At 28.7% G+C, this 24,794-nt stretch overlaps 1 protein-coding gene across 1 annotated transcript; it reads right to left on the bottom strand.

Annotated features, from left to right (window-relative positions):
* Positions 1-8,594: 8,594 nt before the first annotated feature.
* LOC129303826 (photosystem II 5 kDa protein, chloroplastic) lies at positions 8,595-9,121 on the bottom strand. Its single transcript, XM_054943366.1, has one exon. The coding sequence runs from the start codon at positions 9,037-9,039 to the stop codon at positions 8,704-8,706; it is 336 nt and encodes a 111-aa protein (XP_054799341.1). The 5' UTR covers positions 9,040-9,121; the 3' UTR covers positions 8,595-8,703.
* Between the last annotated feature and the right edge of the window lie 15,673 nt (positions 9,122-24,794).

Here is a 24,794-nt window from a genome sequence, read left to right as displayed (position 1 = left end):
ATTCGGTGAATTCAAATTTTTTGCAGACTTTGTTCATCCAACGGGCATTAATTAATTAAAGATTTTAAAGTTGATTTTGGTAAATTAAAAACAATATTTGTCAGCGCATGTTTTTGGGGAATCACACGTACCAAGATAATCTGTCATTCTTCTCACTTCTCACATCTTTCTAATTCTTGTTCTTATTCACTCATTAAAGACATCGTGATTAAATTATTTTATTATACATTTATAAAGGTCCGTGCCGTTAAAGGTGTTTGTTTGCTTTTGAATTCTTTTCCTCATTCTTATTGCTCATTAATTTTTCTCATCAAAGTACAGAAAATTAAAATTTAAGATTTCTCATGAATGATTCAAATCTTTCACCACCAAATAGTCAATAACCTGAATTGTTTTTTGGGTATAAAAAATAACACTGAATTGTGTTTTTCTACTGTATAAAATGATAAAATTTTTTTATATTATTCAATTTCATAATTGATACTCCCTCTTTTAAAAAATATAAGGCATTTTTTGAAGAATTGAATGTTTAAAATTATAAAACATTTTTAATCTTTCGAGATGTAATAATCATTTTTTTAAAGTGCCTCTATTGATAGTGATTTTATATTTATTATAGGGTGTTTGATAAAAGTAAATATAAAAAGATATAGTTAGTTTAAAAGTAGATAATTATTTTATTGGGGTGATATTCAGTTAAAAATACCTTATCTTTTTTAATAGAAGGAGTAATATTTTTTCTCAATATTATACCTCCTTAATTGCACTAAATTATAATTCTTAGACATATTTTATTGTAATCATTAATTTTAGTGAAGGGAAAAATTAAAAAGCCAAATGGGTTATATGAATTTAATGATATTAAATATCATTCCTTCATAACCGTAGAGTTGATTATTTTATCCTGTACGCTCCCCATTTTATATATTATATAAGTTACTTATAATCATCTCATCACAATTAAGTAGGAATTGTTAAGTTGTTGTTATTGTTTTAAAAAATTTTCTAGTTCACCATTATTAAATGCATCATTTTTAAAAACATTTTATCTTTAATCTCTAATGTTTTACTCTATTTATAAAAAATTGTGAAATGGTAAAATTGAAAGAAAGTAATTAATAATCTATCTCTTTAAATAAAGTAACTTATAAAAAGGATTATTAATTTTTTTTTACAATATGACTTATAAAAAGTGACTTACGATTAGGTTCTTGATAATTTTTTTAAAAAAATTATCTTTAAATGTGGATTGAAACTGTTATAAATTTAAAAGTTTTAATTGTAAATAAGATATTTAAATTATAAATATACTCCTTCTGTTTAAAAATGTAAAGTATTTTTTGAGGAGTTAAATATTAAAAAATATAATGTATTTGTAGTCTTTTAAAGTATAGTCATTATATTTTTTTTAAAAGTATCTCTATTGATAATAACTTTATATTTATTATAGGGTACTCCCTTCGGTCCCATTTATAAGTCTCATTTTAGAAGGTCCATTTGGTCCCATTTATAAGTCATTGTGCGTCTTTTTAGGTAATATTTGAAAGGTATTTTCAAAATTATCCTGTATGAGAGAGAAAAGATAATAGGACATTACTTTTTAGATTTGTTATATAGGGCATGTTTGAAATTTAATAGAGATAAATATGAAAAGAAAGTGTTAGTTGAAAAGTAGTTAACTACTTTATTAAAGAGTAAGATTCTATTAAAAATACCTTATATTTTAAATAAAAGAAGTAACAATTAATTTGCAATCCGTTTGTTTATAAATGTTTAAATTGATATTTATAATTTATTTTATAAAAATATTTTTAAAAAATTAATTATTATTAATTCATTTTTTGAAACTTTGTTCTCTCTTTGGAAATTAATTGGCATAAGTAAAGTGGACCAGAAATTTAGATATATTGTAAAAAAAAAAAATACATCGACATAATCATTGTATGATAAATTAAAGTACATGCAAATACTGTAGCAAAAAGAGTACATGCATAATATTTATTTATACTTAAAATGGAGCAATAAACGGTTATATCAGTGAGATTCAGAAAAAGCAATGTCAGTAATTAGTACAACCAAAAATGGTGTGAGTATGAGTGAGATTCTCTTCTTGGGCTTCCCAAAATGAAAGCTCCTTGTAAATTGTGATTATTACTCCTCTGATTATATTGTAAATAACTTCTCATATGTTTTATTAATATTAAAAAAAATTAAAATTTATTAATTCTATCTTAAAATATAATAAATTTTTAATTTTATTTTTATTAAATATATACACTTAAATAATATATTTTTTTTCTATTATTTAATGGAAGGATAAAAAAATTTATAATAAAAATTTAATAACGTAACTTATATATATGATTAATTTTTTTTTATTTCATAAATAAAACTGGAGGGAGTGCTTCTTAATTTCTCATAACATGTCTTTCCCAATCTTTCTCTCCAACACGTAATAGAGCAATTGGTTTTGTGTTAATAGTATAATAATATTTAAACTTTTCAGTAAGTAAGGGGTCGTCAATTCAATTTTATTTATAATTTCAAATGATTAATATTTATCCCTTTAATTTAACAAAAAAAAAAGTAATAGGTTTTGTACAAAGTGATGCTTGATTAGCTAAATTGAGAGAGTCAAATCAGCTAATTATAGGATTTTAATTTCCAATCTTAAAATAAGCAACTGCGTTAAAAAAAAAATGTTTAAGGCATTCTTGTGATATTTGTAAGGTCATCATTAGTAATGATAATTTCACGCAATAAAAATTTAAATTAATTTTGACAGATGGTGGTAATATTTGTAGATCTTTTAAGATACCGGGTAATTGAATAAGAAAAAGTACAAAATTTTGTTATATTTTTCTAACTTGATCGTTTAAACCCTTAATTATTATAGTCATTCAACTTCAAAGATCAACAAACTTGAAAACTGATAAAAATAAATTTGAGAAAAATAATTGTCACTAGCTAAGCATTTTTTTTTTGGCTATTAATTGAAATAAAGTAGTTATTGCCTTAATTGTTATACTAGTCATTCAGCTGCGAGGGCCAATAATTTTTCAATAGATAGACGAATAAAATTAAATTAGCTTCTTTGTTTGTTATATATTATTCCAAAAATGAATTTAAAAATACGAATTCAAAATTGATTAATTTAACTGTGGTTAATATAAAAAATTAAAGAATAAGATTTTTGTCAATAATAATCAATAAAAAATTAGTGCTGTCATGTGAGGGGGAAAAATGAAACTGTAAACAAGTACTAGTATGTTTATTATAATTAAAATCAAAATCAAAGTTAAAATTATTTTTTATTTGGCGAGAACAACATGTGTTTAAATTAGTGATTCGTGGCACACTTTCATACAACTTACCGTTGCAAATTAATATATATTTTTTCTTTTACATTGTGCGTATCTCAGCCAGTGTTGAGATGCCAAATTGCATTAGTTAAGTTAATTTCTTTTAAAAAAATAAAGACTCAAATATAACATCCAGGAAATTCAAATTCAAATTTTTTTAATGCAACTTTTCAACTTAAACAAATTTATGTGTCAGTGAGTTAGCCTTGTTGTCTATGGGCATATTTGGGATGGTGGCGTTGGAGTCAAGTCAATGCTTTATTATTAACTGTTTAATTAATTAACTTTTACTCCATGAACAAACAAAAAATAAATATAAGAGTTAATATTTTTAATGTTTATGGGCAAAAGAACTTTCTTGTCTCATGCACAGAGTCTCTTCCTGATCTTTTATATATTCTTCGTCAAAGATGTACTACGTGGCTGCTTGTACTATTCTATCCGATTTGAAGGAAGATGGCAATTAAATTAAATAATTTAATACACAACCACACATATTATGTATAAACTTCTATGATTTTATGAAATTATACAAACAAGATGTGACCGTTTCTTCTTGTTTCTGTTTTTTTTTTTTAATGTTTGGACCCAAAAATGTTATGGTTACTTGGAGGCCCAGCTTTTATTCATCAAGCCCCAGTTTTTCAACACAAATGTAAGTGTGTTTATATTAGTGTTTGGAAACTCCGAGTCCTTACAAATTAAAGTTTACAAATTAATTTTTTTTTAAAAGTCTGTTGTTATAATATGATTGATGTATAAGTATTTTTTAAAATTTTTAAATTTCAATTTTGCAAGAAAGTGGTGAAGAAAACCATGGATTTGAATCAAAAGCAAAAAAAAAAAAAAAGGAGAGTGGCTTCAGACTTATGCTATGCTTGGTAGGAGAGAAGTGAGGTAAAGAGAAAAGTGGAAAAGAAAATTTAAAACAAAATATTTAACTTCTTGATTAGTCTTTTAATAATTCAACATTTAGGTAGTTATTGTTTGAGGTTGAGATTGAGTACACTTTTTTTTTTGGATAAAAAATAAGAATATAAAAATAAATAAATAAGGCTTTTAAGCTAATCCAAGTTCAGCTCTTATTTTATAGGGCTTTTCAGCTTGAGCTTGAAAATCCTTTTACTTATTTTTCTGGTAATTCTCAAGTTCAGACCTATATAATATATGTGTGTGTGATTACAAAGGAACATACAAAACAAAAGAGATTACATCAGAGAGGAGTTCCCTCACCGGTCGCTGTCATCATTTACTGTCTCTTGGCGAATCAACCCTATATAAAACAGGGAAAAATAGCCTTGACCCTAAATAATTAACAGGCATTTAGGAGTAATACCAATAAAAAGTAGAAATATTATCATGAAGGGATTGAAAATTTGAAATCTTCCTCCTTTGCTGCACATTTATTGCACGCTTCACACTCTGGTATATCTCAAATGCTCACTACATACTGTGTAAATGTGAGAGGAAATAGAAAAAAGGAGATAATTATGCAATCTAATAGTTTCTGGTTAAGTTTTCTTAAACCAGTATTGGTTGAGTAACATAATAAATTAATTTGTCGCAAATAGATTAAGTAACATAATCTCACTTTAGCTGGTAGACCCACCTTGGTTAATTAAAGACTGTAATTTCTGCAATCCCCAACTGTTACATGCAAACCATGCTAGTTCCCAAGAAATTATAAATGAGATTGAAAAGATGTAAAAGTATTGAGTGGAGGAGTACAAAGGATAGCAGAAAAGTCCATCTACCTTCCTGGCAGAAAATTATACAGTGGACTTGGGATATATAAAAGATCTTCAGGGTCAGAATTTAACAAATTGAACAATAAGAATATTTGCGTGCAAAAGCCCAAACATATTATACTTAGAAACGCATACTCTTTCATATTCACGGTAAAACCCCATAGGCATATATATTAGGCCAATCCACTGACGTTGGATAACCCAACAAATGCTGAGAGAAGTATAGCTGTGATGATGTGATGAACTCTATTATTATTGGCACAATATTCCCTTGCAGAGTGAGAGGAGCAAGTGAGATTCACATGGAAACAATCAAGTGATGGTTATTTTAATGTTAAACCTGCTTATTCTTTTTGTGCGTGCAGGTGCTCAGAACAATGACATCAACCATGTTTGGAGAGATATCTGGAAGCATCAAGCACCAGAAAAAAAAATGAAAATGTTTTTATTTCTGATCGCTAATGAGGCTGTACATGCTGGACTTCTGAGATAAGAGCGTGGACTAGCTGAGGATCCACTATGCCAGGAGGTGGAGAGCACATTACACTTGTTTAGTTACTGCACAAAGGTAGAGATCAAGTGGAAAATGTTGATTAAGGAAGAAATTTCGGAAGATTGCAATAAAAGAGATACCATGTATTGGGTGATCCACACTTGGTGAATTAAGCCCAAGCCCTAGCCTAGTTATTTAATGAGGTATTATCAGAATATAAAAATGATCTTGGCCACTGTGTGCAGTTTTATTTTTGTTTGAAAATGGGAGGAAACAGATTTTATATCTGTCAATGCACATTTAGAGAAGTGGGAGCATGCATGGGTTAAAGGCAGAGTATGGATGCTGGTTTTAAAGTGCTCTCTGCATATCTTGAAAAACTCTCTCATTTCTCTCTCTTTCTCTCTTCCTCCTTATTTGTGCATTTGTTGTGCAGAAAGGATCGAATTCTACCACAACTCTGTTCTTGCCACTGGTAGACACAGGACTTGGGGGCTTAAAATATAAAATAATAACAATTAAGATTAAAATAATATAAATTTATATTACCAAAAAATAATAATATAAATTTAAATTATAAAGACTAAAATAGAACATGAATAATATATGACTTTACAGGGAATTTACAAAGCAAGGTTGAAGAAAAGAAAATTATAAGTGGAAGGGTTAGAGAAAATATAAGTTTACAAAGAAATAAGGAGGGTGTCTAAGCGATGTTTATACAAGAATGAGTCTTTTGATTGTATAGAGTTTAGAATAACTCTGATTAAAGTGCCTTTAACGTCGATTACTTTTCTTAACTGTGGTTGGATTGCTTTTCTTTCGACACTGTCTTCCTTTTCTTTTCCTTTTCTTCATTTACTGTTTTTCTTTTGACTTTGTGAAACACTTGTCTGTTATTTTTTTCTTTGTGACTTTCTTTCTTTTTCTTCTTTTGCCTGTCACAAAAAAATAATAATATAAATTTAAATTCAACAGGTTAAGAGCTTAAAACATACTAGACTTAAACGAAATATCAAAAAGGCTTAAATTTTTTTAGAATTCAAATATTCTTTATTTTCAGCTTCAAAATTATTGAAGTAGTAGGTGTAGATTTTCAAAGGTTACCATACACACTTGTAAATTTTTCCCAGTTAAGCAAGTTCAAAATTATTGAAGCAGCAAGTGTAGATTTTCAAAAGTTACAATGCATACTTGTAAGTTTTTTCAAGTTGAATGGAGGCATTTGGCCAACTATAACCCAACCTAGATCTGTCACTGGTTCCCTCGTAGTGAAACCATCTGGTGCGGCAGGCATGTTTCTTCCTCCACCTTCTTAATTACACCATGGAATGGCTACAATTGAACCTTAAAACAGAAGCATAGAGTGCCCTTACCAGCACTTTACCTTGGAGTTGTGTATTTGGCTACTTCTGTTGGGAATTCCAGGTAGACATATGCAAGATTATTGTGTTTGACAGCAAATGAAAATGAAGGGAGCTCTAATACCATTCCAAGTATTTAATTTTCAAGGCAAAAGGCACGATTATAACATGCTCCAGATGTCTCATTACCAAACTAGTAATAATATTGAAGCAGAGATGGAGCAGGTTCATTTGTTTGTCAAGGGAGGGTCACATGAATCAGGTTTATTATTGAAGGATGCTGGTCAATAGATTTGTGGAGACAGGGATGCAGGATAATTTAATTAAAAAAATTAATATATTTTTTAAAAATGATAATTTAATAATTAAAAATAATAATTACAATAGGACCAAAATTGTTAAACATAAAAAGAATTATCATCATTTTTATTTTTAAAAATTATAATGAATATGTTGATATGATTTTTTATGTAAATAAATTCTTTGTATCTTATATATATTATTAAAATATTATATTTTTAATAAGTTTTTGAACCTAGATATTTTTTTTATTTAGTGGGATGCAAAATATCAAAAATAAAGGGTGTAAAGTTACAAAATTTATATACTCTATTGGTAATTTTCCCCAAATTGAGCTCACTAGTCACTATAACTTGGCTTCGCCTCTCGGCCATAATATAGGATATTTTTTAAAAGTTTTGTTTAGTTTAATTTATAGAGTATGGAATAAATTTTATAATTAATTTTTTAATTACACCTTTACTTCATTTATTATTTTTTTTGAAAAAATAATGCACTAGAATTTTAATTGTCATTGTCAAAGACACTTATATACGACATTTAGTAAGAGTATAATTAAAAAGATATAAATTTTTTTAAAGAAATTTAACTTTCAACTAACATTTTTTAAAAATCATAAATTAATTATTAATGTTCTATAAGTAGACTACTTACCTCCAAGGCTTACCTTATGTTTAGACAAGGGGCTGCAAACCGCAAATGTGCACAAAGAGTACTCTGCTACAAAATTTTAACTTGGGACAAACGTTGAAGAACATCAATAACATCATTGAAGAAACCAAACTTATATATTTTGTTCAGTTACTGTTATTTTCCTCTCATGTTCAACTATCTAAGCTTGTTCCACTTAGATACCAAACTACTAGGAATCTTAACATCTTTGATCATCTACTGGTACTACCTCTCTGAATAAGAGGTTGCATGCTGAAAGGTTGAGTTAGTTAGGCCCTTGTATTGTATATAGACCTTATTTGAATACAGCTTCCTTTTTCACTTGGAAAAAAAAAAGGACATTCAAAATTAACACTAGCCAGTAGCCAGGTCATAGATCTTCTAAATATTTTTTAAAATAAGTAAGAGGACTAAACAAGCAAAATCAAAAGTGATGCAGAAGTAAAACCATGAAAATAAAGGGACTACAAACATCACCTGGTCAAAGTATAGAGACCTGGAGTGATATGCATATATGTATTTATGGAATTAATGATGATAAACTTGATCTTCTAATGACATCTTGCAGAGAAGTGATATAAGAAAGAGCATAATTATGCGCGCAGAGAGAGAGAGAGAGAGAGAGAGAGAGAGAGAGAGAGAGAGAGAGAGAGAGTTACATATTCATAACAACATTGTGCATGAAGCTCATAGAAATGACAGTGATTGAGAGAAAGGAATGAAAAAAAGAAAGTCAAATGATGACTTGAACTCTTAATTCATATTCAATTGCGACATATACGAGCAGTGGGCATGGTGACACAAATAACGTTATATTTCTTCTTGGCTTCTGGGGTTCCTCGCTTGGGCTCATCTTCAGCAAAAGCAATCTTGGCGATGGAGCACGCAGCCACAGCTGCACCAGCAAACACCAGATCCCTCCTTCCATTGTTCCCTCCTTCTTCCTTCCTGCTGCTCTCCATGGCTTTGACATTGACACTTTTGCCCTCCGTGGCTTTAGCCACAATCAGGCTCCTGCGAGCTGGGCTTGAAGACGACGACGAGGGGTTTTTGGTCATTGCACCGCCCAGGAATGAAGCAGCCATGGTCATGGAAGCCATATTGCTCTGCTGGTGAAGTAGTGTGATGGTTCTTCTTCTGCGAAAAATGTGTCACAGTTTGAAGGGGAGAGAGATACAAAAGAGATTGTTGAAATTGGGCTTAGTAGAATGGCCATAATCTGATTCCTTATCTAGATCAAAAGATTGCTCCATTGGGTTTCTGCCACGTGTAATGAAGCTTTATCTGAAGGACAATGTGTGGCTGCGCATTTCTTCCTTTTCTTTTTCTTCATCCAATCGAACAAATTAAGAATTAAGAAATTCATGTATATTTTGGCGCAAAGATTTTATTCAGGGTACTTGAATTATAAGGAAAACGGTACTTAAATTCCAAAGGTAATCAAAGTTAGGATTCAAAAAAATAAAATAATAAGTTGCATATATCAATTTTTTTTTATATAAAATGGCCATTACAAAGCTTGAAAAAAAAATATAGAAACAAAAGCTAACGTAGAATTACTAAATTTTAGCTACAATGAAAGTTACATTTAAAACTTAACTATATTATTTATAATCAAAATTTTTAAATTTATAATTATTTGAATTAATATTTATAATTTTAAAAAAAATTCAAGGATATAATTGTTTTAATTTTTTTAAATCTGGCTATCATTCTTCTTAAAGCAAATTAGGGTTGCTTGTGTTAGGTATAGTCTAGAAAATGAGTAGAATTGTTATAAATTTTATATTTTTATAAGCAGACATTTTATTTATTACTTGAAACTTGAGTCGTACTATTTGGAAGTTGTGAATTTTCTTTCTTTATTTAAAATTATAAGACATTTTTTATCCTTTGAATTTCATATTTAAAAATATAAGGAATTTTAATGTTTTTTTAAGAGTAATCAACAAGATATTTTCAAAAGATGTTTTTAATGAATATATGAAATTAATTAAATTTTCATCTTTATTTGTGACTAAATTATCCTATTAAATAAAGGTATATATAGGATGAGTAAGTAGTTATTAATGATATTAACTACTGTTTTCTTGAAAATGAAAGTTATTAAAAATGTCTTCTAAAATTAAACGGACAAAGTAATTTGTTATAAATTTATATTTTTATTTATTCTTAGGTTGATTTAAATTGCCACCTCATCAATGCACCGACCAAGCAAAGCATGAAATTTAACAACTTTTTTTTATTATTCTAAGCATGATTAGGTAATAAATATAAATACCTCTCTTAACAAAAATTTAAATATTGATTTATCATTTTATGAGATATTGAATCCTTCTACTAGACCCAACATGTTACTGATACCTCACAAAAATTCAATAAAAACCAGCACTTACATGATAGAGAAATATATTCTTACCTGCACCTAGTACACCATATCACTTATGCTTTCTCCAATAAAAATATACTAAGTTGCATTGTTTTAATTTTATGTGACAACCCCTTAATTTATAATATTTTAAGGAACCAGGATCCTTCTCAAATTGTCCCCCTTAATAGTTTTTTCTTAAAAATATATAAACACTGAAATATTATAAATTATGAGGTTGATTAAATTAAAATAATGTGACTTAATTAGTGTAATTTTATTGGAAAAAGCATAATTAAGTGGCAAGGGTTGGGTGCATAATGCACCTAAGAATTTCTCAGCTTGGCATTTATGTTTCTCGCATTTAATTTTAATTCGTGATATTAACATATGAATTATGTTTTTTCGAAGAATGAATCTTATGTTGCTTAATTAATTGTAAAAAACTGGTCAAAAAATTAATTAGTTGTAAAAAATATTTAAAAATGATCATATATTCATTGAATACGTTGATAACTATAATGCTCACAATTTTTGCCCATATCGTAAAAAATCCAAAAAAAAAATTAAACTAACATAAAAAGTAGTCACATATATATATGCGATACATAAAACAAAGTTTATTCACGGCAATGCATTGTGTATGCTACAAAAAATTTGTTCTATCTTTCGGGATCTACCTCTCTTAATCATCGTACTTACATATGATACCAATCTATGCAATTTCAGCTACATAAATAGAATCTGTTGTCATCATCATTCTAAAGCAGTCATGCATGTCTAGCACAGCCAGTGAAGTCATCAGGTGGAGATTAGGTGAGTTATTGTTCATACTCTTCTAAGCCAACTAATGGAATATGGTAGAATGGGTGATTAAGATAATTAAGATTTATTTAAGATATTATAATTATCCATTAGAAATATTTGAATAAGAATTTTATTCATTAGAATCAGAATTTATTATTTATTTTATTATTATCTTAGATATTAGTATTTTTAATATTAGATTTAAATTTACGATTTGGGATTTGAATTTAAATTATTATTATTTTATTATTTTTAAAACTCTATAAATGAAGTTAAATTTTTCATTTGTATTCAATATTTAAGTATTATTGAATAATAGTTTTTGAGAGTTTTGACCTCCTCCCTCCTCCCTTCTCTCTTCTCTTCTTGCCCTCTGCTCTTTCAAAAGTGGGGACTCTCCATTTCTTTTCTCTACATTGCCCTCCACTTCCCCCATCCCCACCATTCATTAATTTTATTATTTAAAAAAATTGTTTAATAAAAAAATTTGAGTGGTGGGGATGGAGAAAGTGGAGGAAAAGGGAGAGGAAAAAAATGGAGACACCCCTAGTCCCTGCTCTTTCCATTTTGCATCAAACCCAATCATTTTTATTTCCTTCTATTTATAACTTAAATGGCCACTAAAGCTACTCACAAAGCCAACTTCCCTCCTGGATTCCAACCAAAAACCTTAGCTAAAGTTATCAGCTAGCCAAGCAAAGTCTGTTTTACTGGCTACGCCTCGTCCATGAAAAAATAAAGATCCATCCAAAACCAATGTCATGAAATAGATGTTCTTCAAAAGTTGCCCCTTGTTAAAAGACTGTAGAAGACTAGCAACCAGCACTCTTCTTGCGTCGATTTGTTGGGTTGTCAAGTATGAGTGGGCTTGGCTTGGCTTGGCTTGGTGTGGAGAAAAATCCTACATATAGAATTGGGCTAGAGAAAATGTATATAAATAAAAAAGACTCATAAAATTAATGCTTTAAAGTTTTGGATTAAAATATAGTGTCATACCCACTGGTGGATCAAGGCATGGTTGAGGGTAGGTAAATGCTCCCACTCAACTTGGAAAATTTTACAAAGAAGAGGTGAAAATTTTAAAAATTTTGCCCCATTATCCTAATAGTTTTGAAGCCACTAAACCCAAACAAAAATATATTTGGGTTCAACAAATTTTTAGGTCTTTTATATTTCACTCAAGTTCAAAATGTTTTAAATTTTGAATACATTATATTTAAATTTAGATTTTTATGAAAATATCATTTAAATTTTTCCTTTCCTAATATTATTTTACAAAACTAAATATTTATTTTATAAATATTAAATTATTTTCTATTATTTTTAAATTTTATTTAATTATGCCCACTCAGGGTCCTGTGTCCGCCACTAGTCATGCTTGCTTATATGTATCTTTTTGAAACTATTGGGTGGCCCAATTATATTCTCCCCTCTTCCGAGATAGATGGTCTCTTTAAGCGGCACTAGGATTTCCTAGATCAATTGTCAGGATTTGAAGATGAGATTTTGAGACTGTAGCTTCTAAACACTCTACCTGAATCTTGGGAGACATCTTAGATTTCTATAATTAATTCAGCCCCTAATGGTGTTAGGGGCTGAATTAGATTGACTCCGTAGAGCATGTTATAATTGTGCTTTGCTTTGAAAATACTTGGAATGACATTAAAGCTCTCTTCATTTTCATTGCTGTCCAACAAAATCTTACCGAAGTAGGCAAATACATAACTCCAAGGTAGCAGGCTGGTTAGAGCCAAACATGGTTGTTATTGTTCTGATCAATACAAAAGAACAAGCAGATTTAACATTAAAATCACCGTCACTCGATTGTTTCCATTTGAATCTCACTTGCTCTCATCTCACTCTGCTAGAGAATATTGTGCCAATAATAATAGTGTTCATTACATTATCACAGTTATACTTACTTCTCTCAATATGTGTATCCAAAGTCTGGAAGATTGGGTGGCAAGTTTCCAACGCATATAATTTCATAATAAAAGCCACATTTTGACTCTGAAGATCAAATTTATATATCCCTAGTCCACTGTATAATTTTTTTGCCAGGAGAGTAGATGGACCTTTCTGCTATCCTTTGTTATCCTCCACAAAAAACCTCTACATCTTTTCAATCTCATTCATCAACTTCTTGGGAAATGGCATGGTTTGCATGTAACAGTTGGGGATTGCAGAAATTACAGTTGTAGTTAACCAAGGTGGGTCTACCAGTTAAAGTGAGATAGTTCTTTTTCCAGGTTGACATTTTCCTTCTAGCTTGGTCACACACACACACACACACGCACGCACAAAGGGGCAAAGATACTGTAAGCGGCTCTTTTGTATAATAGTGTGATCCCAAGATATTTGCCAAAGTTACGTTTCTTTGTACTTCTCTCACCTGCCCTTCTCCATCTACTTTAAAAAGTGGGATTCCTTTTTGTAATAGTGTTTATACATAATGTAATCTCTCATAAACTTTAACAAGTAGCACCATTGATCACAAGTATTAGTATATTTGTAAAAAAAAAATAAAATAAAAAATATGCCTAGTTAATATTTAAAAAAGCTTTATAAGATGCAAACAATTTATATCTCAGATTCTCTCCCTTGATTTTAATAGAAGAAACGGATTCTTGCCATACCATGAATTTGATAAACATGACAAAAAATGTGCTTTAATTATAATCAATTCTAAATATTTTTATTGCTAGTTCTTGTTCATAAATTTAGTCAGTGTTTGTCGTATTTATTAATTTTCATCTAAGGGTTTAATGGTATTGAATTAATCTCAACAAAATTAACACCATTTGGGGCCATCTTATGATCCTTCTAAATATTTTTTAAAATATAGGAATGAAGCAGGCAAAAGAGATAAAAAAATCATGAAAATAAGTTATAGAGACTGAAAAACTCTATTAAAGTATCTGAAATGATATTTTTCTGTAAATATATTATCATATCCTTCCTTTGTCTTCTAAAGTTTACACGAGAAAGTGTTAATCCAAAAGGAAAATCAATGTAATGGACTTGAAGTTCATTTATTTGAGCGTCATGTATAATATTATTATGCAAATGTAATGTAACTCTCTTTCTCTCTGCATAATTGTATATCTTCTTCCAAATATATGAAATATCTTCCTCTCTCTTGTTATTTCCTTTTACAAAGATGGATGAGAGGTACTGGCAGAGCCAATGACCTCCCAAAATTTTTAGATTCTTTTTTCATATTATATATTTCCAGCCACCCAAAATTATGTATGCTTTGTAGTATATATGCTTTTCAATTTCGATCACACTATAAATCATGTCTCTGATCAACTTCGCTTTGTTTTGCAAGAGGTTGTTCCAAGGATCAAGTTTACCATGATATATAAGTTTCATTGCCTTTTAAAGGTTACATATAAGAAAGTGTATCAGTTTATATATTTGGAATGAAATCTTCAGAATTTCTTAGTTACTTTTTCCCCCTCTCCCTTTAAGTTATGATTGACAAAATGGAAACTGCCGACTCAGGGGAGAGGAGGCGAATTAAGAACACAGAGAGAGAGAGAGAGAGAGAGAGAGAGAAGGACTGATTTGAGAAAATTTCCAGATTGATCTCAATGTCCATATGGGTTAGAAAATATTAAATCACAATATGTGGTGAAAAAAAATTTCAAATCGTGAAATTTATGGAATCAAACCCACTTAATTAGATAAGAGTTAATTATTGTTGTTGAAGAATCATACAACCATACTTTGCACAAAACTAACTTGAGAAATAAGCTACACTTCATAGATTATAAATAGTTGATACTTGATATTGATTATTCATATCAGTTGAAGAAATACAACGTTGTCTGTGTCACCATGCACGCTGCACGTGCATGTCGCAAGTGAATGTGAATTAAGAATCCAGTTCAAGTTAGTTGATTTCCTTTTTTTTTTTTTCATTTTTTTCCCTCAGTCACTGTCATTTCCATGAGCTAGCTTCATGTACAATAATGTTGTTATGAATCTCTGTCTCTCTCTCTCTCTCTCTCTCTCTCTCTATAATGTATCTTCTTTCAAATGCTCTTTCTTATATTACTTCTGCAAGAGGTTGTTTAGAAGATCAAGTTTATCACCAATAATTCCACCATATGAATCATAAATACATATAAGCATATGTATCAGACACAACCAGTCTCTATAATTTGATCAGGATTTGTGTTTAGTCTCTTTATTTTCATGGTTTTACCTTTGCATCACTAATTGTTTGCTTGTTTGGCCCTTTTATTTTTGAAAATATTTAGAAGGTCTATGAGTTGGATAGTGAATTTAATTTTGAAGTTCTAGTGTATTTTGTACTTCTCTAGTGCCCTTCTTCATTGCATTTTAAAAAGTGAGATTCCTTTTGTAACAATGTTTAGAAATAATGTAATCTTTTGTAAACAGTAATAAGTCGCATTACTCTTGAGTATTAGTATATTTGTAATAAAAAAATATTTCTAGTTAATATTCAAACCAGTTTCATAAGATATAAATAATTTATATCTCAGAATCTCTCCTTTGATTTTGATAGAAGAAACGGATTCTAATAATACAATGAATGTGATGAATATGACAAAAGTTGTGCTTTAATTATAATCAATAATGAATTTCTTTATTGCTAGTTCTTGTTTATAAATTTAGTCAGCTTTTTGTCATATTTATTCATTTTCATCTAATGAGTTTAGCAGTAATGAATTCACCTCAGCAAAATAGACAACATTTGGGCCATCTTATGATCCTTCTAATTATTTTTCAGAAACAAGAATGGAGCAAACAAAAGAGATTAAAATAAACCACAAAAATAAATTATAGGGACTACAAATAGAGCAGAACTGCAGTTTAGGAATCTAAAGTGGCACTTTTTTCATACATATATAATCATATCCTTTCTTTGTCTTCTAAAGGTTACGTGAGAAAGTGTTGATCCAAAAGGAAAATCAAAGACGTAATGTACTTGAACTTCATTTATTTGAGCTTCCTGTATAATATTATCATGAAGATGTAATGAAACTCTCTTTCTCTCTGCATAGTTATACATCTTCTTCCAAATATATGAAATGTCTTCCTCTCTCTAGTTATTTCCTTTTACAACGGTGGATGAGAGGGACTGCCAGAGCCATTGGCCTCCTAAAATTTTTATTTTTTTTTTCATATTATATATTTCCAGCCACCCAAAATTTATGTATGCTTTGTCGTATATATGCTTTTCAATTTTGATTTTGCTTTGTTTTGCAAGAGATTGTTCCAAGGATCAAGTTTATCACGATATATAAATTTCATTGTCTTTTAAAGGTTATACAAGAGAATGTATCAGTTTATATATTTGGAATGAAATCTTCAGAATTGCTTAGTTACTTTTTTCCCCCCTTTTTAAGTTATGATTGACAAAATAGAAACTGCCAACTCAGGGGAGAGGAGGCAAATTAAGAACAGAGAGAAGGACTGATGAGGGAAATTTTCCAGATTGATCTCAATGTCAATATGGGTTAGAAAATATTACATTCTAACATGTGATTGAAAAAAAATTAAAATTATGAAATTCATATAGTCAACCCACCTAATAAGATAAGACTTATTAATTGTTATTGTTATTGAAGTATACAATCATACTTAAACTTGAGAAATAAGATACACTTGATGGATTATAAATAATTGATACTTGATATTAATTAGTCATATCACTCATTCACTTGAAAAAATATAACGTTTGTGTCAACATGCAAACTGCTCGTGCATATGAATTAAGAGTACAGTTCAAAGTCATTAGATTTTTTTTTACATTTCTTTCTCATAGTCACTGTCATTTCTATGAGCTAGCTTCATGTGCAATGTTGTTATGAATCTCTCTCTCTCTCTCTCTATAATTGTATCTTCTCCCAAAATTTTCAGATTTTTTTTTCATATTCTATATTTCAAGCAGCCCAAAATTTATGTAATTAAGCTTTGTAGTATATATGTTTTTCAATTTTGATTACATTATGAATCATGTCTCCTACTTTGCTTTGTTTTGCAAGCGGTTGTTCCAGGGATCAAGTTTATCATGATAAACAAGTTCGATTCTCTTTTAAAGGTTACATAAGAGAATGTATCAGTATATGTATTTCGAAGGAACTCTTCAGAATTGCTTATAGTTACTTTTTTTCTTTATATTATCAAACAATAAAAAGTAGGAAAAATAAGATTAAAATCATAGAAAGACTTGTTAATTATTATTGTTGCTGAAGCATTATTCAACCATACTTTGCTTAAAATTTGAGAAATAAACAACACTTCTTCATAGATTGTGCATGGTTGATATTGATGATTCATATCAGATATATATTTTGCATGCTGTAAGATTATCTAAAGTTGCAAAGAACCTAAATCCATGGCAACTACTGCAGATCCTGCTGATAAATTCAGACATTGGTCTTCTGGGTCTCCCCACTGAACCAGAAGCAATATCCTTAGACAAATGACCTTTACAAGCAACATCAAATCTTTTAATTTTTTTTTTTTTTTTGGGTTCAGTATCTTGAACCTTTGAAGCAGACCAATCACGAAAGAGTGATAAAAAAAAAAAATTACATAATAGAATGTTCTACGAATCCCTATCCATCAATCTATCATCCCCTACACAAGCATATTAATGTTGGGATGTGTGTGTGTGTGTGTGTGTTTCGGGCAGAAAATGGACTGAAAAAGTGAACATAAATTGGCATCTTTTAGGCAAAAACCAAAGGCTACCATTTCTTTCTCTCACTCAAGTCACTGTGATTTCTATGAGCTTCATGTATAATGTTGTTATGAATATGTAACTGTCTCTGTCTCTCTGCACAATTATATTGTATATTCTTCCAAATGCTCTTATATTACTTCTCTGCATGAGATTTTTAGAAGATCAAGTTTATCATCGATAATTCCATCATATGAATCATGTATCACTCCTGGTCTTCATGCTTTGGTTAGGTTTTTTTTTTTAATCCCTTTATTTTCATGGTTTCACTTTTGCATCACTTTTGCTTGCTTGTTTTGTCTTTTTATTTTGGAAAATATTTAGAAGTTCTATGTGTTGGCTAGCTAGTGTTAATTTCTAAGTTCTATTGTCTTTGTACTTCTCTAATGCCCTTCTCCATGACTTTAAAGAGTAAGATTCCTTTTGTAACAATGTTTATTAAATAATGTAATTTCTTGCAAATTGTAACAAGTCACATTATTCACAAGTATTAGTATATTTGTAATTAAAATAAAAAAAATATGTCTAGTTAATATGTAACATAACTTTGTAAGATACAGACAATTTATATCTCAAATCTCTCCCCTAATTTTGATAGAAGAAATGAATTCTAATAATACAATGAATATGATGAACATGACAAAATCATGCTTTACTTATAATCAATTCTAAATATTTTTATTGCTAGCTCTTGGTTATAAATTTAGTCGATGTTTTTCATATTTATTAATTTTCATTTAATGGGTTTAATGGTATTGAATTCAGCTAAGCAAAATTAACACTATTTGGTTCATCTTATGATCCTTCTAAATGTTTTTCAAATTACAAGAATAAAGAAAAGAAAGGAGATGGAAAAAAACCATAAAATAAGTTATAGGAACTAAAAACAAGACAGGATTGGAGTATAGGGATATGAAATAGTATTTTTCTGTTCATTTGTAATTATATCATTCCTTTGTCTTCTAAATGTTATGTGAGAAAGTGTTAATCCAAAAGGAAAATTGGAGATGTAATGTACATGAAGCTCATTATTTCTTTGAGCTTCATGTAATATTATTATGAAAGATGCAATGTGAGAGAGTTACATTCAATAATGAGCTTCATGTAATATTATTATGAAAGATGCAATGTAACTCTCTCACTCTCTGCATTGTTGTATCTTCTTCTGAATATAAAATATCTTCTCTTTCTTATTATTTCCTTTTATAAAGGCGGATGAGAAGAATTGGTTGAGCTATGATCTCCCAAAATTTTTAGATTTTTTATATTAAATATTTCCAGCAATTTCAATCCCACTATGAACTATGGCCCCATCTCTGCATTGTTTTGCAAGAGGTTGTTCCAGGATAAAGATTTATAATGATAAATAAATTTCATTGTCTTTCAAATATTACGTAAGAGAATGTATCAGTTTATTTGGATTGAAATCTTCAAAATTGCTTGTAGTTTTATTTTGTTATCACGGACAAAATAGAAAGTACCAGCTCAAAGAGGAGAGAAAAGGCAAGAACAGTGAGAAAGGCTGATTGGAGAAATTTTTTATATTAATCTCCATATTCTGCGAGTTTGAAGATATCGCATTCTAATCTATAGTGAAAAAAAAAAAAACTGGAATTGTATAATTCAAATAATCGACCTTACTTAGTGAGATAAAATTGGTTGATTTTTATTGTTGTTGATGCATACAACCATACTTAGAATTTGAGAAATAAGCTACACTTCATAGATTATGAATATCAAATACAAATACCCGCACATATATATATATTGCATGGTGTGAAATTATGTGAGGTTGCAACCTAGGTTGCATAGATACGGGTATGAGTATCCGATACGATATGGCATGACACGGGGGTACGGAAAATTTTTAAAATTTTAGGATACGGGTACGGGGATATTTATAATATATATTTCAACATTTTATGATATAAGTATAGGTATTTTGATTTTTAAACAAGAATTTCTAAAATAATATAAAGATATTTATAGTAATTAACTAAAATATTAAGTGTTTTTTCAAGTTTTTAAGTGATATAATAAAAAATTATTGAAAAAAATCATATCACAAATGTTAGAATATAGGATATGTATGCAGAAGTATCCTACAAGCATCGTATCGGATACGGGTACGTTTACCTTTTTAAAGTATCCGTGCTACATAGGTTACAACTCTCATTGATCTTCATCCTTAAGTGACCTTCATTTATAATAATCCCTACAACTTAATTGCGTGTCAGGAATCTCATTAATATCTTCGTTGCCAGCCTCTGTTTTCTTTGTTTTCATCATTTGTTATGGCTATACTCAATCTCATCAGTTATCAGTGAGGGTAAATGCTACAGTACTTCTATTGTAGCTTATCAGGGCCATTAATATATATTCATCAATCATCGTTTCTCTTACAATGCACAGCTTGAGATAGCTACTTTTGACAAATTATTTTTCAGTATAATGACTTTGACATGTACTCTCTGAGATTTGCTTCAAATATAAAGCATAGTTTAGTTTTGATATGTGATTACTGTGATAATGAAGATGTGCTCTCTAGCTTAGCTAGCTAACCCTTCAAACAATTGCAATGAATTAATTAATTGTATTTAATACAACAATCAAATCCGCATCTGGGTTGATTAATGATCCAAGGAAGCTCTTGTGACTAGTCTCCATTCAACTTGTGAGAAAGAAAATAATTCCTGCTTAATTAATAAATATAAAGTGTTTGATTGGATTGTTAGCAGTTTATTGATATGGAGGATCTAATTATATAAAGTATTAGTGTATTTGCTTAAAAAAAAAAAACATGTCTAGTTAATATCTAAAACAACTTTGTAAGATACAAACAGTTTATATCTCATATTCTCTCTCTCTTGGTTTTGATGGAAAAAATAGATTCTAGCTAGCAATACAATGAAGGTGATGAAAATGATACAAAATGTGCTTTAATTATAATCAATTCTAAATATGATTATTGCTAGTTCTTATTGTTTATAAATTTAGCTGGTGTTTGTTATATTTATTAATTTTCATCTAATGGGTTTAACGGTATTGAATTCATCTCAACAAAATTAAAGGTGTGTTTGGATTTTAACTAGGTATAATTGATTACATAAAAAATTAATTAACTTAATAGATTTTAATTATAATATTAATTATAGTATAACATGATGGTGTTTGGATGATATTTTTTTAAATTAATTTTGATAAAGTTAAAGATGTCTGAATGATTTTAAGTAAAATCAATTTTAGATAAACAAATGATAATTAAGGACACGAGTTTAGGGTAAATAAAATCGCACATGATATTATTAAATTTATTTTGATTTATATAATAAAAAATATAACAATGATACATTTACTATTTTAAAAATTATTTAACACATATATATTGATAAACAATATAAATTTAAGTTAAATTTTATTATAAATTTATAATATTAATATTTACTAATATTTTTTTCAATGTTACAGTTTTTTATTTGTTTTTTCACGTTTAATGTTTTGTTCTCTTTAATAATAAATAAATATTTTTATTTCATTTTTTTTCCAAAACTTTTGTTTTTATCTCGAGCTGCGTTGTTCATGCTTCACACTTTTTGTTCACAAAGTATACTTGATAGACTAAAAATTCTGACAAATAATAAATGATCAAATAGGTATAATTGAAATTGATAAGCTAATAAGAATAGCTTTGGCAAAAACGCGGTTTGGGCTAACATAATCAATTATGCAGAAACAAAAGTGTTTGGATATTTTTCATCAAAACGTGGTTTGCATGTAGATAACTGATTCTCATGACAAATCCAAACAAACACTAACACCATTTGGGCCATCTTATCTAATTGATTCTCGTGACAAATCTAAACAAGCACTAACACCATTTGGGCCATCTTATCTTATGATCCTTCTAAATAATTTTTAAAATATAGGAAGACAAAAGAGATTAAAAAAATCACGAAAATAATTTATATGGACTAAAAAAACAAAACTCCATTAAAATGTAATAATCTGAAATGGCATTTTTCTGTACATATATTAACATATCCTTGCTATATCTTCTAAAGGTTGCAGGAGAAAGTGTTAATCCTAAAGAAAAATATAAGATTTAGGTCACATTTGGTTAATGAAAAAGGAGGTAATGAAAATAAATGAAATCAAGGGGAATAAAAAGAAATGAAATGATCATACTTATGAATTTGTTTGGTAAAGTACTTAAATAGGTAGGGATGGCATTTATTTATATTATTTTTTTAAATATAAATTAAAATAAAAAGATCACAACTATATTATTTCTTGCATTAATGCATTTGCCTTATTTTCTTTTCGTTCAAAATTTTTCCAAAGGCCTTTAGTTTAAATTCATACCCACAAGCATAACATTCTTAAAAAAATTAAATTATTTAAAATTAAAATTTAAATTTATAAGAGAAAAATATTAAGAAAGATATATAAAATACCATGACTAAATTCAAAAACTTCTTTTAAAAAATATTTTTATAAGATTAAAAATATTCTAAAGAGAAAATAATAAATACAATTAAAACTAAAAATATTAATAAATTGAATTTTTTTTTAAGAAAGACAACTTTAAAAAAATTAGAAAATTGACTATTGACAAAAATGAAAAAATAATAGAGGGAAATATGCCAGATATGAAAGGTTAACAAGGACATTTTGGTAAAAACATTTTGAATGCAAAGTGGGTGACATGATTCCTTTCATTTTTCCAAGGCTTGTCCATTCTTAAAAATATGGTAATCCATATTCTTAAGAAAGGTCATTCCATATTTTTTATAAGCAACCAAACATGAGTAAGGTTGGAATGGAGATATGATTATCATTCCATAGGTGAAAATTCCTATAACCAAATGTGACCGTAATATACATGAAGTTCATTTCTTTGAGCTTCATGTACAATATTATTATTATTATTATTATTATTATTATTAAGACGTAATATAACTCTATTTCTCTCTGCATAATTGTATCTTCTTCCAAATATGAAATATCTCTCTCTCTCTTGTTATTTTCTTTTACAAAGGCGGATGAGAAGGACTGGCAGAGCCATGACATCCCAAAATTCTTAGTTTCTTTTTTCATATTATATATTTCTAGCCGCATAAAATTTATGTAAGCTTTGTATATAGTATACATGTTTTTCAATTTTGATCCCATTACAAATCGTGGCTCCACCTCTTTCTTTTTTTGCAAGAGATTCCAGGATCAAGTTTTTAATGATAAACAAGTTCCATTCTATTTTAAAGGTTACTAAAGAGCAATGTTATAAAAATTGGACTGGTCATTGAACCAATCAAGATACCGGTTCACAGTTCAATGATCGGACCGTGGTCTAAATAAAGGTCCAACCGATCATAAATAAATTAATATATTTTATATACTATATATTTAAAGTAGTAAGAAATAATCATAAATAGCAAGAAAAATGAATGTGTAAATTTTAAACAAATAATTTATAATTTATGACATCATTTTCATCCAATATATATATATATATATATATAATGATTTCGTAATTTATAATTTATAACTTATAACTTTAAAATATATACATATATACATAATTCATACTCCCTCCGTTCAAAAATGTAAGGTATTTTTTGAAGAGTTAGATATTCAAAAATATAAAATATTTTTAATTTTTTGAGATGTAATCATTGCCTTTTTTTCAAAAATGCCTCTATTAATTAATAAATTTATATTTATTGTAGGGTGTTTAATAGAGATAAATATGAAAAGATAAGGTTAGTTTGAAAATAGGTAATTATTTTATTAAGGAGTAAAATTTGATTAAAACTACCTTATATTTTTAAACGAATGAAGTAATATTTTATGCATTTTTTTCATTTCATCATGCTTATCAAGTATAAATATGCATAAATTATATTTTAGAAATATGAATCAAAAATAAAAAATAAAAAGGTAACATGGCTGGCTTAACTAGTTTTTTGCTGATTTTACCAATTTTGACCAGTTCAACCAATTCATGGGCAATTCACAGAAAAAATAATTTTTAGATATAACCAGACCGGACTTATGACCAGTTTCTAGTTTAACCAATTGGATCGACCAATCCGGTTTTATTTTGATAATAGTGCTTGAGAGAACGTATCAGTTTATTTGGATTGAAATCTTCATAATTGCTTGTAGTTACTTTGTTTTTGTTATCATTGAAAAAGTGGAAAGCACCAACTTAGAGGGTAGGGGATGCAAGTTAAGAATTGAAAGAATGATTGGGGAGGAAAATTTTCCAGATTGATATCCATATCCATGAGTTTGAAGATATTGCAATCTGATTTGCAATGAAGAAAATTTGAAATTGTGCAATTCATATTATCTACCATACCTGATGAAATAAAGCTTGTTAATTATTAATTTCATTGAAGCAAACAACCATACATGCACAAAATTTGAGAAATAAGCGACACCTCATAGATTATGAATAGTTAGTATTAATGATTCATATCAGATATATATATTGCATGGTGTAAGATTATCCGAGGTTGCAACTCAGACACTCAAAGGGGGAAGAATAATAAAATTTATCATTCATTCACTGCCACCCAAAAAATAAAAAAGAACACCAAAATAAAGACATCTCACAAACTACATATTTTAGAGTCTCTATACTAAATTATTTGAAAGCCTGTTGAGATATTCGGACATTGGACTTCTGGTCTCCCTACTGAACCAGAAGCAATATTCTTAGACAGATGACCTTTTCAAGCAATATCAAATCTTGACTTTTTTTTTTTTTTGGGGGGGTTCAGCGTGTTGAGCCTTTGACGCAGACCAAACATGAAAGAGATAAACAAGAGAATGTTATGATACCCTATCTATCTATCTATCTATCTATCTATCTATCTATCATCCCCTACACAAGCATATCAATGTTGCGACATGTATGCCTTTCTCTGCGGTAGAAAATGGACTGAAAGTCAACA

Source organism: Prosopis cineraria, unplaced genomic scaffold, assembly GCF_029017545.1.
Source record: "Prosopis cineraria cultivar Desert tree isolate PC_DT_omini unplaced genomic scaffold, ASM2901754v1 PC2, whole genome shotgun sequence".
NCBI lineage: Eukaryota > Viridiplantae > Streptophyta > Magnoliopsida > Fabales > Fabaceae > Prosopis > Prosopis cineraria.
Note: the sequence above shows the minus strand (reverse complement) of the source record. Positions and strands in the feature narration are given on the sequence as shown.